Raw genomic sequence first — 17,603 nt, 5'->3', positions numbered from 1 at the left:
GAGTGTTCAACTATCACTTGACTGTGATTGGTGGTCCCACTACAACACTGCTCACATGACGAACTTTCGCGGATCTTTTCCGCCCATATGGATGCGTGAAAATGATACAAACGGAGACGTGCTCAGATCGGCTTGGATTCGTGTAAACGCACCAAAACGGAAAGGCACCCTGAAGAAATAGGACATCGAAAACGGGAAACTGGCTGTGCGTTTTGTAAACACGGCCTTAGTAATAAATTCAAGCTGGAAGTAACTCCGGAACAGCTGCTTCAATCCACCTGGGACATAGACTATGACTGGTGGAGGTTTGTGCAGAGTGAGGACAGCAGAACAGTCTTTAAATCCTATACAGTCAACTTCGCCAATAACGACATTCGGCGGGGCATCAGAAAAGTGTCCTTATTCGCGAAGTGTCCTTATACCCGGAGTGCCATTTGAATGTATGTGAGCCCATATTTTGTATAGTATGACATGCATATCAAAATCAAGCTCTTTTGTTGCTCTATGTCAATGTGTACTTTATTTTCATATTGCAGTTGAAAGGAACTAAAAATTCAATATGCAAGGGAAATCAATTGAAAAATATGTCTTTTTGAGCCACCTACAGGGCCAGAGACATGTACATGTATGATGATTACTGTGCAATCATGTACAACTACATGTACATTGTATACATACATGTATAGGTGTGCTGGTAAATCCAACAATTTTGAAGCCAACATAAAAAAGGAAGAAAAAGCCCCCCCCCCCCTTGGCTGCATTTTCTTGCATGTGTGCCTTTATAATATTAATACATGTAATATCCATCACCATAGGTTCTGGTGCATGACAGGTACATGTACATGTACTTGACTGACAGGTACATGTACATGTACTTGAAATAGCTGTCAAAAGCCCAGAAAGTCGTTATTCAAGCAGTGAATATGACCTCGGGGCACTAAAAGCATGTCGCTATACGCGAATTGTCGTTATTCAGATAGTCGTTATATCCGAAGTTAAATGTATACAGTTAGATGGGACTTTGTTCTGGGCATGGAAATTCGGTCGCTATTCGCGAATTGTCGTTATATCCGCAGTCGTTATTAGCGAAGTTGACTGTATACATTCCATCCAGGACTGGTGGTGAAAGCAACCATTGTGATTGGTCGGGCCATACCCTGGCCTTTCATACTAGTAACTTTGTGTATGATATGGAGGGTATACACATGACCCCTCAGCAGTGGCCAAAAAGTTGGTCCAGCCATGGCCTGACCAACCGAGCCTGCCTTCGATGCGTGTATGGCTGGGCACTGCAGGTAGCGGAGCATTCTCTATAGCCGCACTGATAACAGGCACACGATTCACATCTGGGGTTCAAGTAGATCCTACTCTTACGAGGTGGTGTATGACGTGCCAGTTCCCACTGTACTGCACACTGATAGTGTTCAGTGACTGCAGTACTGCTCAGAGAAATCCAACCTCATGGGTATCATAGCGCCGAGGGCTATGCGGCCCTAGCATCACAAACACCACTCTGCTCACTTGAGTACTTTATTCATGAGGTCGGATTTCTCTGGCCACAACTGTATGTGGGTGCATAGTGATGTAACTGGCAAACCACGATGTCCACGAACAATTTTACACTAGAAAACCAATTCAACGAACGAGCGAATAACCTACTCGCATACAAGCACATGGACCGGCCATGCCATTCGGAACATTCACATGTACATGTGAATTAATATAGACGTCATTAGCACGGAAAGGGTTTAAGTCAGAGTCAATCAATGTGCTTTGCAAACCGTCCTTGTTCTCTAAGTCCTGACGATGACATAGCAAGTTTGCCCTGCCGTTACCGAGACACCCTCACGCTGATATGGGAACTCTCTCACAGCAACGCTAACAGTATCATTGTCGCCATCTACATCTAAGTACGGTCTTAGCACGTTTGTGCACAAGCTCTATAAAGTTCTATTGAACCTTCGATTGTGAAAGTTTATATTCGAATATTTTGAAGTGCTGTGTACATTTGAATTATCAAATATTTGCAACAAGTCCTTTAATTAATAATAGTACGTACCGATAACCATAAATACCGCATGATCACTGGCGCCCACTTCGCGTTGACAACAGCGGTCCACAGCTGACAGGATCAGTAAAGTAACTGCAATGTTCGCACATCCGCGTTACCGCCGGCTCAGATATGATACGATTGTGTTGAGAAACACAACCAGCTTAGGACAGTGGCGTCACTAAATGCCCTCCTGCTCCATACCCCAGTCGGATCGAGGTTACAAATAAAGTAACAGCGATGCAAGGGAAATTCTAAGTAGCATTTGAATGCGTTTCTCCTACTCCACAATTCAGAGCGACGACGAGCCGATGGCAGCAACTCTATTTTGAAATGAACTTCCTTGCTGCATTTGGCTGCAGCCGAGGCTTCAGCAAGATGTGACCCATGATTTGAGCTGCCAGGCCGTAGTTGGTGTTCCTGGTGCTCAGAAGTCAGATTTGCTTGCGAGTCGTGTCTTATTTGGAAGCAGTCAATTCCATGACATGAGAGTTGAGACCGCTTTCGGCACCCTGCGCCCCATCCTGCTCACATGGTGCAGTGCGCAACGCAGATCAAGCCGGTTCAGGCAGAGGAAGGAAAAAGTTATGTGAAGTTACCACGTCAAGTCCAACAAAGGGTGGATTTGGATTCCTTTTGACGAAATATTGCCTCAAATACCTAAACTCCCTGCTCAGCCCCCATTTACTTAGTGACATGAGCCAAATGAACCCAGGCGTGCTAACCCCGAGCTCATCTACACCGCCATCATTGCAGATAGATTGATGGCATCGACCTTTGACATCAGTGGCGTACCCAGCGGGGGGGGGGGGGGGGGGGGGTGCTTTGGCCAGGTGCTCAAGCACCCCCTCAAAATTTTCGACATAGGCCCATGCCACTAAATTAAGCACCATAACGTTGGGATCGATTGTCCGATTTACGCAAATGGCGGGCCATTGGAAAGGTCTTGCGTGAGGCTGTTCATTGAGATGTGATTGAATTTGATATTTAGGAAACTGCATTGTGCCCAAACTCTGAAGAAATGAGGATGTCCATAAACCAGACTTCTGAACGCGATTTTTGGTGGCACAATTATCAGATTTTCTAACGGATTTTTTGCTTTCCACTCGCTGTCACTGTAGTTGATCATAGTTTACCATGTACTTGCATGTGCCTGGAAAGAGTGTTATCCTTATTCAAGTTATTGTTAGGGCCCCGCCTTGTTCTATTCCGATTTGCCGGGAACATTCCGGCCAGTTGCTCCGACAAACCGACTGAAAACGATTGTTCACGAAAGTGTACTATTAAATCTGTTGTTTCGGGCCCTTGAAATCCTAAAAATGCTACGGCTTCTAAAGGGGTCACTGCCCTCTGCCTCGCTGCCAACACCTCAGACACTGCTTCTGATGTTTACAACAGAAAAAGTAGGAGCCCTCTGCTGCTATCCTGTTTGTGAAGCTACCACCATCCGTTGCACTTGCTTGCTCTATTACCTGATTCTATTTCTCCATGCCAGAAGCAAGAGTATGTAAGCTCCTGGGAGCTTATTCACTCCTGCCAAAGGTTTTTATGAAATAGAGGTTGGGATTTCGGCGATGATTTTGTTTAGGAATGGGTTTGCTCCCACACTGGAGCTCGCGCTATTCCGCCGACGACTTGACACTTGACTGACTCACGACTGCCATCCAGAGAACACGAGAAGTCCATCGAACCTTCGACTCGCGGCAAACCTGCAAGAAAGCACCACTGACTCCCTGCTCAGTACACAGTGTTTCGGGGAATTCACCCCTCATCAGTTGAGCTTGAGTAGGCTGAGGAAGATTGTGCCTGAAGAGCACCACTTACATAGTGCTGTCCAGGCACAAACATCACCAGGGATACAAACTTACAGAGACACTCCGTTTCCAGCGCGACAAACACCTCGTAAACACCTAATAGCAGCGTGAATCCGTGAGTCAGTTATCGCTCCTGGACGGTGAGAACAGACATAGAGGACCCTCGGTCATTCACAACGCTGTCACCTCCAAACCAGCTAGTCGCACGCCCGCGCTGGGCACAACAGTACGAAATTGAGGGTGGGATTTCGGCAATGATTTTGTTTAGGAATGGGTTTGCTCCCACACTGGAGCTCGCGCTATTCCGCCGACGACTTGACACTTGACTGACTCACGACTGCCATCCAGAGAACACTCTGCAAGTTTGTATCCCCGGTGATGTTTGTGCCTGGACAGCACTATAAATGGTGCTTTTCAGGCACAATCTTCCTCAGCCTACTCAAGCTCAACTGATGAGGGGTGAATTCTCCGAAACACTGTGTATTGAGCAGGGAGTGGTGCTTTCTTGCAGGTTTGCCGAGTCGAAGGTTCGATGGACTTCTCGTGTTCTCTGGATGGCAGTCGTGAGTCAGTCAAGTGTCAAGTCGTCGGCGGAATAGCGCGAGCTCCAGTGTGGGAGCAAACCCATTCCTAAACAAAATCATCGCCGAAGTCCCAACCTCTATTTCGTACTGTTGTGCCCAGCGCGGGCGTGCGATTAGCTGGTTTGGAGGTGACAGCGTTGTGAATGACCGAGGGTCCTCTACGTCTGTTCTCACCGTCTAAGAGCGATAACTGACTCACGCTGCTATCTGGTGTTTACGAGGTGTTTGTCGCGCTGGAAACGGAGTGTCTCTGTAAGTTTGTATCCCTGGTGATGTTTGTGCCTGGACAGCACTATGTAAGTGGTGTTCTTCAGGCACAATCTTCCTCAGCCTACTCAAGCTCAATTGATGAGGGGTGAATTCCCCGGAACACTGTGTATTGAGCAGGGAGTGGTGCTTTCTTGCAGGTTTTCCGAGTCAAAGGTTCGATGGACTTCTCGTGTTCTCTGGATGGCAGTCGTGAGTCAGTCAAGTGTCAAGTCGTCGGCGGAATAGCGCGAGCTCCAGTGTGGGAGCAAACCCATTCCTAAACAAAATCATCGCCGAAGTCCCAACCTCTATTTCGTACTGTTGTGCCCAGCGCGGGCGTGCGACTAGCTGGTTTGGAGGTGACAGCGTTGTGAATGACCGAGGGTCCTCTATGTCTGTTCTCACCGTCCAGGAGCGATAACTGACTCACGCTGCCATCTGGTGTTTACGAGGTGTTTGTCGCGCTGGAAACGGAGTGTCTCTGTAAGTTTGTATCCCTGGTGATGTTTGTGCCTGGACTATAAGTGGTGCTCTTCAGGCACAATCTTCCTCAGCCTACTCAAGCTCAACTGATGGGGGGTGCCGAAACACTGTGTACTGAGCAGGGAGTGGTGCTTTCTTGCAGGTTTTCCGAGTCGAAGGTTCGATGAACTTCTCTAACCCTAACCCTATCGTGAGTCGGTCAAGTGTCAAGTCGTCGGCGGAATAGCGCGAGCTCCAGTGTGGGAGCAAACCCATTCCTAAAAAAAAGTTTTTATGGTACGGTTTTGCCTTCTCGCCCATTTATTTATTATTTATTTATTTCACCGTCCAATGGCAGAAGCCAATGCAAAGGAGGGGGCGTTAGCCAGCCATGGCAAGAGAAGAAAAAAAATGAAGGAAAGAAGATGATAATCGGAAGAAAATAATGCATCAGCGGGGTGAAATGTATCACTATGTTGACCATGGTGGAGAGCGGCGAGATAAGCTAGCAAAAGAGGCGAGCGAGCCTACAACGTGGCATGACATTTAACATGGTCTATGAACTGTCTAATATTGGATTTTGTCTTCATTTCCATGGGCAGCTTGAGCCAATACGAGTATGCAGAGAAGATAGGAGATTTGGTAAACATAGTTGACAAAGCTCTGGGAAGTACTATGCCATTGCGAGTGTCCCGTGCGAAAGTAAACCAATTATACTTGGTGAGATGTTCAGGGACAATGTTGAGTTTAATACGATGGACCAGAACGCATGACTGTCTCTGCGACAGGATAGAGATGGGGCTGGTGGAGGCCAAACTATATAGATCAGTAGAGGGGAAAAGAGAGGGTTTACGAAAAATAATTTTCAACACACGTTTATGATATATTTCTAGTGTCTGTACAGCAGATTTACTAAGCAGGGAATGCCAAGCAGTGGCGCCGTACAGAAAGATAGGAAGGAGGTAGCATTTATAAAAGAGACGAATACATTCGGGGGACAAGTGGGAGCAGTGAGACATCAGGCAACCTACAGATTTGCTAACTTTGTTGCATACAAAATCTACGTGAGAATTCCAGGACAATTGCGAGTCAAATACAACACCCAAATGCCTGTGCGTATCTACAATATTAATGTTAATAGCCGAATCAAGTCCGGGAAGGGTAAATGTGGGAGGGTGGTCTAGTTGAGGGAGAAAGACTATTTCTGTTTTCAAGATATTGGGTTTCAGACGCCATGACAACATCCATTTATGAACAACATTGATTCCATTCTGAAGCTTCGTACACAGGTTTGCAATGTCGGCGTCAAACTGAATGAGGGCTGTGTCATCAGCAAATAGTGACAAACCATCTATACAGTCAGGTAGATCGTTTATATACAACAAGAATAGTAGAGGCCCCAGGATAGATCCCTGGGGGACTCCCGACTTCACAGGCAGTGGGTCTGAGAGTACCCCTTCGACTGACACTGATTGCGTTCTATCTGTTAGGTAGTCCGTAATCCACGCCAGAGACGCTCCGGAAACATTGTACATCGCAGATAATTTAGCTAGGAGTCCACGGAATCATACCGTGTCAAACGCCTTTGCTAGGTCGAAAAAACACATACCAACATGTTGGTGGTCATGACGAAGGGCCACAATGTCCTGCACAAGGCGTGTCAGCTGCATGGTGGTTGAGTCTCCTCGTCGAAAACCAGATTGGACTGGGGCAAGGGCCGGCGACACATGAGCATAAAGCTTATCAAAGAATAATCGCTCACATAGTTTCGATACACAGGACAACAAGGAGATAGGACGGTAATTGCTGGCTTGTGACTTGGAGCCTTTGCTCTTGTAAACCGGAACAACCTTCGCGAGTTTCCATGCTGCTGGAAATTTACCAGTCGAAAAGGACACATTAAAAATACGGCAGAGGGGGTACGATATCGACGGGGCAAGTTTCTTCAGGACATCATTCGTAATGGTGTCCAAGCCAGGGCTGCGGCGAGACTTTAGTCGGGCGATAGCCTTTCTAACATCCGCAGTTGTGGTGATGACCTGAACAAATGTTTCATGAAGTTGGCTGTGGGCACGAAGAGCTGGAAGTGATAACGACGGATCATCCGGCACAGCAACGGAGGCGAACTGCTGGTTGAGGACTGTAGCCTTGTCGAAACTGCCAGAAACTGGATGACCGCCTTCATCAATGAGGCGAGGAAGGCCACGATCCTGCTGACGATTCCGCTGAGAACGAACAAACTGGTACATGTTAAGATTACCTGACGCCATGCTGGCCTGTATAGATGCCAAATAGTCACGGTGACTGAGAGATCGAGATAAGTTTCGTACTCTGTTACGCTGAACTTTGAAGGCAGACTGGTTAGCTGGGGTTGGGAACTTCCTATATCGGCTGTAGAGTTCGTACTTCAACTTAATGGCAAGTACTAAATCTCGATTAACCCACGGAGGATATTTCCTAGATACAGCTCGCTGGGTGGAGGAAGAGATTTTCCGATAAGGCGACAGGTAGTGGGAAAATGCATCATTCAAGGAAGAGGAGAATCTGGCTAATGCGTCGTCGACATCTGGTGTGTCCATGAGATCATACCAGTTGAGCGAGGAAAGATACATGTTTACTGCTACCCAGACAGAAGGTGGCACTTGCGCAAACTTGTATGGAGTGGCTGGGGAACTACGGGCAGGATAGCATGGTACTTCCTTTGCAGGCGTTCGGGTTACAGTTCTGTAGAAAAGGGTGGTAACTACCTGTGAATGGTCGGACGCACCAAGCGGGGCAGCATCGTCGACAGAGAATACTGATTGAGGACGATTGGTAGCGAGCAAGTCTAGGCACGACAGGGTTCCGTTAGGAGAGGTGTGAGTGGGAAAATCTACCAGCTGGGAGAGACCGAAGCTGGAGAATATATGCGAAAGTTCCTTTCCAGCGCGTGATGTAGCGTCACCGCTCCACCAGTCAGAGTTGTGAGCATTGTAGTCACCAGTGAGGAATATATCAACGGATTTCATTCATCTTGGGCACCCTGTAAGAAGACCTTAGGGTCTGTTGGGAATGCCCAAGTAAAATAATAAAATACAATACAATACAATACAAATGAGAGGTCTACAGCCCGTAGGGTATCCGTCATCATGTCACAAAATGAGGTAAGTTCAGGTAGGGATTGCGAAGGAGGGCGATACTGACAGCCAATGAGTATAGGATTAGCACCCAGGTCTGCAGGAAGTCCAAGCTCAACCCATATGTTTTCGCATTGGGGAGAGTCAAGGTCTGAGCGCTGGGCTGCATGCAAAAATGTCCCATCTCGTACAAGGATGGCAACACCACCATAACCTCGGAACTGGGCCCTTTGGTTTGCTGGTATTGGCCTATCTCGACGGAAGCACGTATAACCGGGTACACTGAGCATATGTATCGGGCAGAGCCAGGTTTCTGTCAGACATAGGATAGTCGGTGTGTTGGATCGACACAATGCATGGAGTTCAGGGATTTTGTTCGACACGGAGCGACAATTAATCGTAACAATAGTGATATTATGTTGAGTCTTAGGAAAATATGGGAAGGCCCGGGCGCTCAGCGGTGCGGAAGCCATCATTCTGACGACGTGGAGGTTTTACCTGGTTTGTTCGTATTTGAATCTGCAAACCGCCACTTTCTTACGGTGTGCTGGATAGTTGCAGGCCAGAATCCGTCACCCAGTACCTTTTCCGTAGCTGAGGCTGGGAATGTCACTCTGACGTAAGCTGTTCCGAAGGTGCGGGATTCCAAGATGGTGCAGTTGAGCACATCCACTGCACGCTCTTGGCACCAATCCTTGATGGAGTCGGCACTGCAGCCCATGTGGACGTTTCCTACATAGAATATCGCTTTGTCCACCTTTTCGACACCTGTCAGGACTACAGGGTTTGTTTCGACCGTGGGCATAGGCTTGACGTACCGAGATGTGACCCGACGTCGTACAACATCTACCCAAGAGCTCTGTCCATCTGACAGTCCGTGCGCCGAGGCCCTTGAGAGACCGATTTTCATTTTCTCGCGGGAATCGCAGCCTCCAAGGCGCCGCACCTGCGGGCTTGTTTTCTGTTGATTTCGCCTATCTCCGAATGGTGAATATTTCAATGAAATTTGCTGCTTAGAGCCCTTCTAGTCTCGTCAGGAGACCTTTCCTACACTGGAGAGATGGCTCGGAGTGATGTAGACACCTATGGCCGTACCCTGGAAAATTATTTTGGAGCTTGCAGTTCGTGAGCAGCCACCAAGGACGAATGTCTCACTTTTGTAATTGCTGAAACGAGGAATATGGTCACCAATTTCACACCAGGTAAGGCATTTACCCATCGCGGACACTAAAGCCGCTTTGTGGGGTGATAGACCAAAGCTTTATCTTTCGAATGCACGAGAAATTAGAGTGATACCTATGTGCCCCACAATTGCACCCGAAATAAACCACGCACAGGCAATATTGTGATTTTATGAGAAGAGACAATTGAGCATGCTCTAAATCGTCATGACCTGTTGTGTTACTTTTCAAACACCACTCCGAGTGAGCATCTACCAATCCTTTATCAATTTTACAGGGACATTTGAGCTTAGGGGATAGAGGTGGGATATTTCACCAGCTGAAGTACTAGATTTTTTCTGAATTTGTTGACAACTAGGTTGCATAGTGTAAATATGTCAGTATTATGTGCATTATTGTGGTGAAATTCTGAGCATCTAATTATTATAGGCACAACAGCACTGGTGCATGCCCTCTCCTAGATCCTGCTCTCTGACTTTTTTCTTGCATTGCACGACTCAAATTCGTCGAATGAAATGAAGGAGTAAATTTGTTGCTGCCAAATAACTGCATCAATTAACTGCATCAGTTCTGTTTTCCTCTGCTGTTCTTCTTTCAGTGTGGTGACTTCTGATCCATGAGGCGATGGCATGAAGTCAATAGTTTGCAGTATGTGCAATATGCGGCAGTCTCTCTGTCAATGGACCTGTGACAGCTGAAGCCCAGATGTTGCAGTTTGATGTCTATGGCCAGCAGCAATCTAATGTTGTTGCACCTTTCCTTCCACACACAGCAATGCGGAATATGTCATGGACAGACATCGCTAAACTGCCTCTTTTGAAGAAGCATCGCAATTCTTGTCTGCCAATAAACAACAGACTAGCCAGCTATAATTACAATTTGGAGGTCGGAGACGCGATCCCGTGAACGTATTGCGCCAACTGCAATGAAGAAGGCCTTAGTAATCTGGATTTATTACCATTCTCGTGTGGATAACTATGGCGTTGTGATCCAAGTCATGCGGACTATAAAATGCCTTAGACGTGAGATAGTGAAGGTACTGCCGACAGCAAGCCAACAGTGGATATGAACCACGCCGCCAGCATCATTCTGCACACCAGGAGAATCCAATACATATAGCTGCCAACTCTGATGGTATAGACCCGATAACTGTTTTGTTTCTCTAAGATTGGTATACAATTATACATGTACTAGTGCAATCTCTATCCATATGCGTATTGCACTGTATTTGTTTCCGGTGACTGGAGGTAGTTTATCATAGCACTGTTTTATGTCCTGGTTTTGTTGAAGATAAACATTATCCAGTTAACTTGTTAGGTACCGTATCAGTCAGCTCTTTCAGCATTTGGCGTTGTGTCAGGGATGGTTGGCGGTGTCGCGGGTCATTCCACAGTCCGCAACGTTGACGTTCTCGGCAACGGAGCGACCCAGTAGGCAATTGATCACCGATAAATATACTGTCATTGGTATCACGGTGCACCACAATGGCATATGGTGTGAATATCATTATGTTATTCTGCAGCGAGTCCTTGTCGTGTAGCTTGCGAAAGTTATTGCATACGGTCATTACGTGCATAATGCATAGTACTGTCTGTACACTCAAGTTTCAAGTCCAGTCCATTTTTTGGAAATATGGGCTGGACACTAACGAGGGCCTGGTGACGTGTTCATAGGGCTGAGTTATGCCAAATGGTGCCATTGGCTGGGAGTGAAAGCCTTGCCCCACGCCTGCACCCTAAAAAATGTTTCGAAAATACTCAAATTCGACGACGGCTGAGAATCTAGGAAGATGCCGGACCACAGCGAAGCAAGTCATCTGGCTGAAAAACGGAATACACCATTGTGTTGCCACGGCTAAGCGCAATTTTTAGGCTCACCACACAGGTAGCGAAATGCCAAAACAAACGAGCCATAGACACAAAACCATTTTCCAAAATTGTCCACCATTGAGAATGCGACTCAAAAAGTACCCGCAAACTGCCCCGTGCGGAAAATGAAAAGTCAACTTTTAGACGACTTTTTTGAATCTGGCGCACGGACTGCTGATTTGTTGCGGGAACTGCTGTCCGTACTAGTGACGTGACCGTTGCTAGCAGGTCTAGGTGCTGTACGAGTAGTCTCTGGACTGGGAAGCGGCACGTGGTTGCGAGTGCATACCGGTAGTACGGTCATTTGAACTTGAGCGTGCATGCTGCGATGTGGAGGTGTGCTGTGATTGCGGTGCAGTGGTGATGGATGTGTCAGTTTCATACAGGGAGGGCTCTACGGTAACTTCGTTAGCACTTGTGCGACGGTTGTGGGTGTCATTGGCAGTTTGAGAAAGTGCGCCTGTAGTGAAGTTCCTCAGCTCTAGTACTTCCAATTTTAGGCTGGAAACCTCATCCCGAAGTGAAGAAACAATGGCATTATCATGCTTCGCTTTCTCAAGTTGCTCTCTTAGCTCTATCACTACACATACAAGCTCGTTTAGAGACTTCAGACTACTACTAGTACTGACCTCATTGGCCTTGATCGGGGTTACACCCACACCAGCTTGTCTTAGGGAAACCACAAGATCAACTCGGCTCTTTGACTCGGCTCCGTCAATAGGATGTTGTTTGGCAAGATGCCGCAGCTCTTCGAAAGTCAGCAAGGCGAGGTCGATGTCCATATTCAATGCCATATTCCTAGTGTGTCCAGATCAAGTTCTCTGCCACAGGTACCTAAAGTAAGCGGAGCATAAAAACTTGCATCCGCACCTTACCCATGTAATCTAATTTACATTCAATGTGTGATGTATTGGAAGTTGTTACTAATATTTCAAAGTACATTAGTCAAGTTGAAAATGTTTTTGTGATAATATTATAATCTAGCAAGAGTAGTACACTCTTGGATCTAGCTCAAAGAGGAAGTACATGTTGTCCTCCTAAGGGAGAGGTATGTTTGGGATTGGGTACTTCAAGGCCTCATAGCTGCTCCTACAGAACAGGTCCTACATTAATTTTTTCCCTCCACTTTGTAAATCATGGTACAAGTAAATACTTGAATTTAAATAGCGCACTAAAAATCAAGATATCTACCATTCAATGCATCAAACGCACAGAATAATGCATTAGTAGTATTCGGTTCTTTGGGAAAAAAGGTTGGAGCACCCCCCCCCCCCCCCTCATTCCGGATCCTGCGTACGCCCCTGGACGTGACGCATGACGTGCAGACACCAGCTGACATCCTTGGCTTGCTGCAGTTTGATGCCAACTATGACACCATCCGGCCATACCTCTTTCTCGAAGAGAGTGCATCTACATTGTACTAACTACTATGCTTTATGGCACGGTCTTTACCACCTATCTGTAACATTATTGTTGTTTAATTAATTAAGAATGGCAATAAACAGAATCAGCTGAAGCGTCATGTCACGAAGGTTTTATTGAGACGACTCACGAACAAGTAAGTTCTAGAGAAAGTGGTGATGGACAAAGAAATAACTATGATGGCAATGTAGTGTGAAGTCACTGAAGTCCATCAATATCAGAAGCCTGCGCCACAAACTGCGTGATGTTCTGGATCTTGCTGAAGGAACAAAATCTGACATACTTGTAATTATAATTTGCGAAACATGGCTGGACTCATCCGCCACTCCTGGCGATCTCCACCTCCCAGGCTATAACTTAGAAAGGCTAGATCGCAGCGGAAATGTTGGTGGTGGAGTCTGCATCTATTGGAAAACTGAACTCAACTGCCAACCCAGGCCTGATCTCGTTTCTCCAGGCATAGAATGCTGTTCGATTGAAGTGAAAACCAGCCATCAGCCATGCCTGATTGGGAACTTATACCGGCCACCAGGGTGCACTGTTTCATACTGGGACTCCTTTGAAGCCCTGCTGAGTAAAGCCTGCAGCCCAACGACACAGACAATACTTTGTGGAGACTTAAATGTTGACAACAGTCGCAATTGCAGTAATCATATGCGGCTGGCTGATATTGCTACAAGTTATGGACTGCAGCAGCATGTACGCAGCCCCACTCGTATTGGACTAAGAGGACCACCAACTACAATTGACTTAGTATATAGCACAATGGGATGTGCTTCTCCTGCTACGACTCATGGTATCTCCTTCAGCGACCACCATGCTGTGACAACCCCTTTCAACATGGTTCCAATTCGAATTCCTCCTGCAGCTCCTGCACAGACACGGAACATCGGACTTATCAATATGGACCTGTTTCGGCAAGATATCCAGTGTGCTAACCTGTGCTCCATGGAGGGAACCTGTACCGAAATGTGGACCCAGTGGCACGAGTGTCTCATGTCACTCGTAGATCAACATGCACCACTCCGGCCTCGGAAGCACCGTGCCCACAATGTCGCACCATGGTATACCCCGGAGCTCGCAGCGCTTATACGCAGGCGCAACAAACTGCATTGTAAGTGGCTGAGAACCAGACTTGATGTGGACTACCGCAGCTTCCAGCAGACCAGACGGGAGGTTACCCGCACTAGCCGAGCACTGAAGGAACAGCATTACAATGAAGCATTTGTGAACGCTACGGGGAACCCAAGGCAGACTTGGCGTGTATTGAATCAGCTGAGCGGACGGCAGCCAGTCCACACTCTTCCCAAATGCTCCCCGGATGACATTGGTAATGTGTTTGCAGGCATTGTCAATGATCCTCAACGTCCCCCAGCCTTGACTCTACCTCAAGGCCCCATGTCTCCGAACAGCCTTTCAATCTTTAAGCCTGTTACCATTGCCCGTGTGCGTAAGCTCCTATCGTCAATAGCCACGACAAAAGCTACTGGCAGTGATGGCTTGCCAGGAACGATTCTTAAATCCTGCGCTGACCTTCTTGCACCCTCACTGATGCTCATCTTCAACCAATCATTGTCCGAAGGCCAGCTGCCACCGAGCATGAAAATCGCCAACATCACTCCCGTCTACAAAGGTGGTGACCCCAGTCAACCCACCAACTATAGGCCTGTCTCTTTGCTCCCTATAGTCTCCAAGCTACTTCAGCGTATCGTCCATGAGCAACTCAGTCAATACCTGGCTGAGCATAATCTTTACCCTTCCTGTCAATTTGGCTTCAGACGCCAGCACTCTACAGAGGATGCTCTCACATTGGTTACAGACAAATTCCTAAGAGCCCAAGATGACGGGCTGTCAACTGGCGCTGCTTTCCTGGACATGTCAAAGGCCTTTGACAATGTCCAGCATCAGACACTTGTCGAAGACCTATTCCAGCTTGGAATCTCCGGCACAGCCCTGAACTGGTTAAGCGACTACCTCTCAAATCGTCAACAACAAGTCGTCATCAGCGGCGATAGCAGCTCATCTTTCACATGCTCAAGTGGGGTTCCCCAAGGGTCTGTACTGGGACCACTATTGTTTGTCATATATGTTAGGGATGTGGCCAGTGAAGTGGATCAGTTTGCCGTCCAGGTAACCCAATTCGCGGACGACATCATGCTACACGATAGCAGGAAGGACAAGGTAGTGCTGCCACACAACCTGTCTTCAGCCATCACCCATCTCAGCAACTGGCTTGGTGAGCGCAACCTAATCCTGAATAGTCGAAAAACACAAATATTGTTTATTCCTGCCAATCGTCATGCCGACAAGACATTGAATGTGCACTGTGCAGCTACACTCCTCCAGCAAGTGACAAGCGCCAAGTACCTGGGCTTGCACATCGATGACGACCTGACATGGAACACAATGGTTGACCACATAGCCAAGACAGTATCCTCACAGATTGCCATTCTCTTCCGCCACAGGCAGTGCCTCCCAATGCCATGCCGCTCAACCTACTTGAGATGTATAATTTTACCCACATTCCAATACGCATGCAACAGCTTTTCCTCTTCCCTTTCCTCTGCACAACGTGATCGTCTTGAGAAACTTCTCAAGCGAGCTGTGCGTGTTGTCTGCTCTGCTCCCTTCCTGTCTGCAACTGCCCCTCTGTTTGAACGCCTCAGCATTCAACCCCTGCAATCAATGTATTGCCGCAAACTCCTCCTGCTAACCTTTCGTGTAATTCATAATAACTGTAGTGTGCTTCTTCATGACCTCGTTACACCTCTGTCACACACCCGACGAACAAGGAGCACAGATGTTCCCCTGCTTCTTTTCCCGAGGATCATATCTGCCGCCGCCACACACAGCCCTTCATATCAATGTCCCGCTCTCTGGAATAAGTTGCCTGCATCTATACGATCACTGAAGAAACCAGGTCAATTCCGGACCGCTCTCTTACCCCACCTGAAAATTCACTGACTAACGTTGCTCACTGATCAAATAATTATGCAATCTTTCCTCTGCTGTCTTAAATCCTACTCTATTTTTCTAGTCCTTTCCTTACATTTATGTGCCTGTAACTTAAGTCGATCTCATGTAATAAGGCAACACTGCCTGTTTGTTATTCGACGTTAAATAAACCAATCCAATCCAATGGTTAGGTGTAAATTTCCTGAGGGCAGCTTTGAACTTATAGAGCGAGGCTTCCGATGTTAGACGGGGGGGGGGGGGGGGGGGGTAAAGAGTTCCATAGAATAGCAGTTCGGAACATGTAGGGAGACTTAGACAATAATTTAAATTTGGGAAGAATGATTTTATTTGGTCGTCGCTCACTATTCGTAATGTTAAAATGGAATCAGCAAGGTAATCACGATGATGGGAAACATATCTGTGAAAAGTGGCGAGACAGATGATTTGCCGACGATAGGCAAGTGATTCTAGGGAGCATTTAGAATTTAAGACAGATTTAGAAGAAGTGTAATCAAATGCAATTTTTAAACTCGGATACTGAGCTAGTAACAAATGTAAAAAAGAGAAGAAACACATGAGAACGAGTTATGCAGCAACTTTCCACGACTGTAACAAGATGATAAACGGTCAGAAAGTGCGATAATAGGGCACAAAACTGACAGGCTACTGAGACATTCAGCGACCCGAGACCTAACTTTTGTTAGCTCTAACACATCTGCAGTGCGCAAACCAACACAGCCTTCCAACTTGGAAGGTTCATGGTTACGTAGGACCGAAGAGGGGGAGGTGAGCGCAGCGAAAATGAGCACAAGCTAAGTCCCGCGGCAACAAAGAATGCCGACTGTTACAGGACGATGACGAGACCAGTTATTTATGTCATGACAATGCGGTCTGACTACAATTTGAAGCAGCAAAGCAACACACCACCCAACTTGAGTGGGTCAGCAATATCAGAGATAAAGGAAGGGGGAAGCTTTGCGAAAACGAATTCTACAAAACCGCTGAATGTCTCAGTAGCCTGTCAGTTTCGTGCCCTATTATCGCACTTCCTGACCGTTTACCATCTTGTTACAGTCGTGGAAAGTTGCATAACTCGTTCTCATGTGTTTCTTCTCTTTTTTAAATGCATTTTTTTCTTCTTTTTTAGTAGAGCTCTAGCAAACCTAGCATGTAATTGATCAAGAATGGTCATGGGTTTCTTACTAGTTCTGAACGACCACACTGTACAGCTATATGCGATCACAGGTCTTACGAACCCTTACTGCCTTAGGGTTCGGCGGATTCTGCCGGTAGAAAAATTGGCAGAAAAATTGGCAGAATTCGGGACTTCGAAGTACTTTTTCTGGTAAGTTTCATGCATGTTTCGTATGTGGATAAAGAAATGGAGCAGAATCCGAGGAATTGCCCGCCATAAGGTTTGTATGGTTCTGCCAATTTCACTGCTGTTCGAGCAGAATCTACCACCTTTTCAAGCAGAATCCGCCGGTCCCTACGAACCCTTTGTACAGTATGATTTGTAATTTTGTAATTTTTATTGTTTAAGGATTCCCCAAAGGCTTTCGCCTATCGAGGGGGTTTCCAAACTTTCCATAATACCAAATCTGTAAAAGAAGTAATGAGCAATAGGCGAGCAAAGAAAGAGAAAAAGACATAGTCTAGGGCAGGATCATTGCTGCAGGCGTAAGTTGCTGGGACATTATTGACAGTAGGTGCACTCGATCTCTGAACTTCGAAGTTATTGTGGCGACATGTTTGCGGGAATCCAGGTTGTCGGTCAAGGTGATGCCAAGATATTGCAGTTCAGAAACCACCGTGGCTCATTGTACATTTGGTATTGGGTTCCTGCAGTAGGTGTATCATTGATACTTGATAGCTCTATGGCACAGCACGGCTCCATTGTTC

General features: G+C 46.8%; 1 protein-coding gene and 1 long non-coding RNA gene across 3 annotated transcripts in view; one reads left to right on the top strand and one right to left on the bottom strand.

Annotated features, from left to right (window-relative positions):
- LOC135817690 (uncharacterized) overlaps positions 1-2,665 on the bottom strand; it is a 60,302-nt gene extending 57,637 nt beyond the window's left edge. The window contains exon 1 of one of the 2 annotated variants that reach the window (XM_065330920.1): positions 2,060-2,665. In XM_065330920.1, coding sequence (XP_065186992.1) covers positions 2,060-2,080 — 21 coding nt within the window. In that variant the 5' untranslated portion in view covers positions 2,081-2,665. The remainder of the gene's footprint in view (positions 1-2,059) is intronic. The other variant, XM_065330922.1, reaches the window with a different exon arrangement.
- A 6,502-nt stretch (positions 2,666-9,167) lies between these two features.
- Positions 9,168-11,059, top strand: LOC135817689 (uncharacterized). Its single transcript, XR_010553574.1, has 2 exons — positions 9,168-9,477; positions 10,055-11,059. It is a non-coding gene; the product is annotated as an uncharacterized LOC135817689 (long non-coding RNA).
- The last annotated feature ends 6,544 nt before the right edge of the window (positions 11,060-17,603 follow it).

This window comes from Sycon ciliatum, chromosome 5 (assembly GCF_964019385.1).
Source record: "Sycon ciliatum chromosome 5, ocSycCili1.1, whole genome shotgun sequence".
NCBI lineage: Eukaryota > Metazoa > Porifera > Calcarea > Leucosolenida > Sycettidae > Sycon > Sycon ciliatum.
This window is presented reverse-complemented; position numbering and strand designations above follow the sequence as displayed.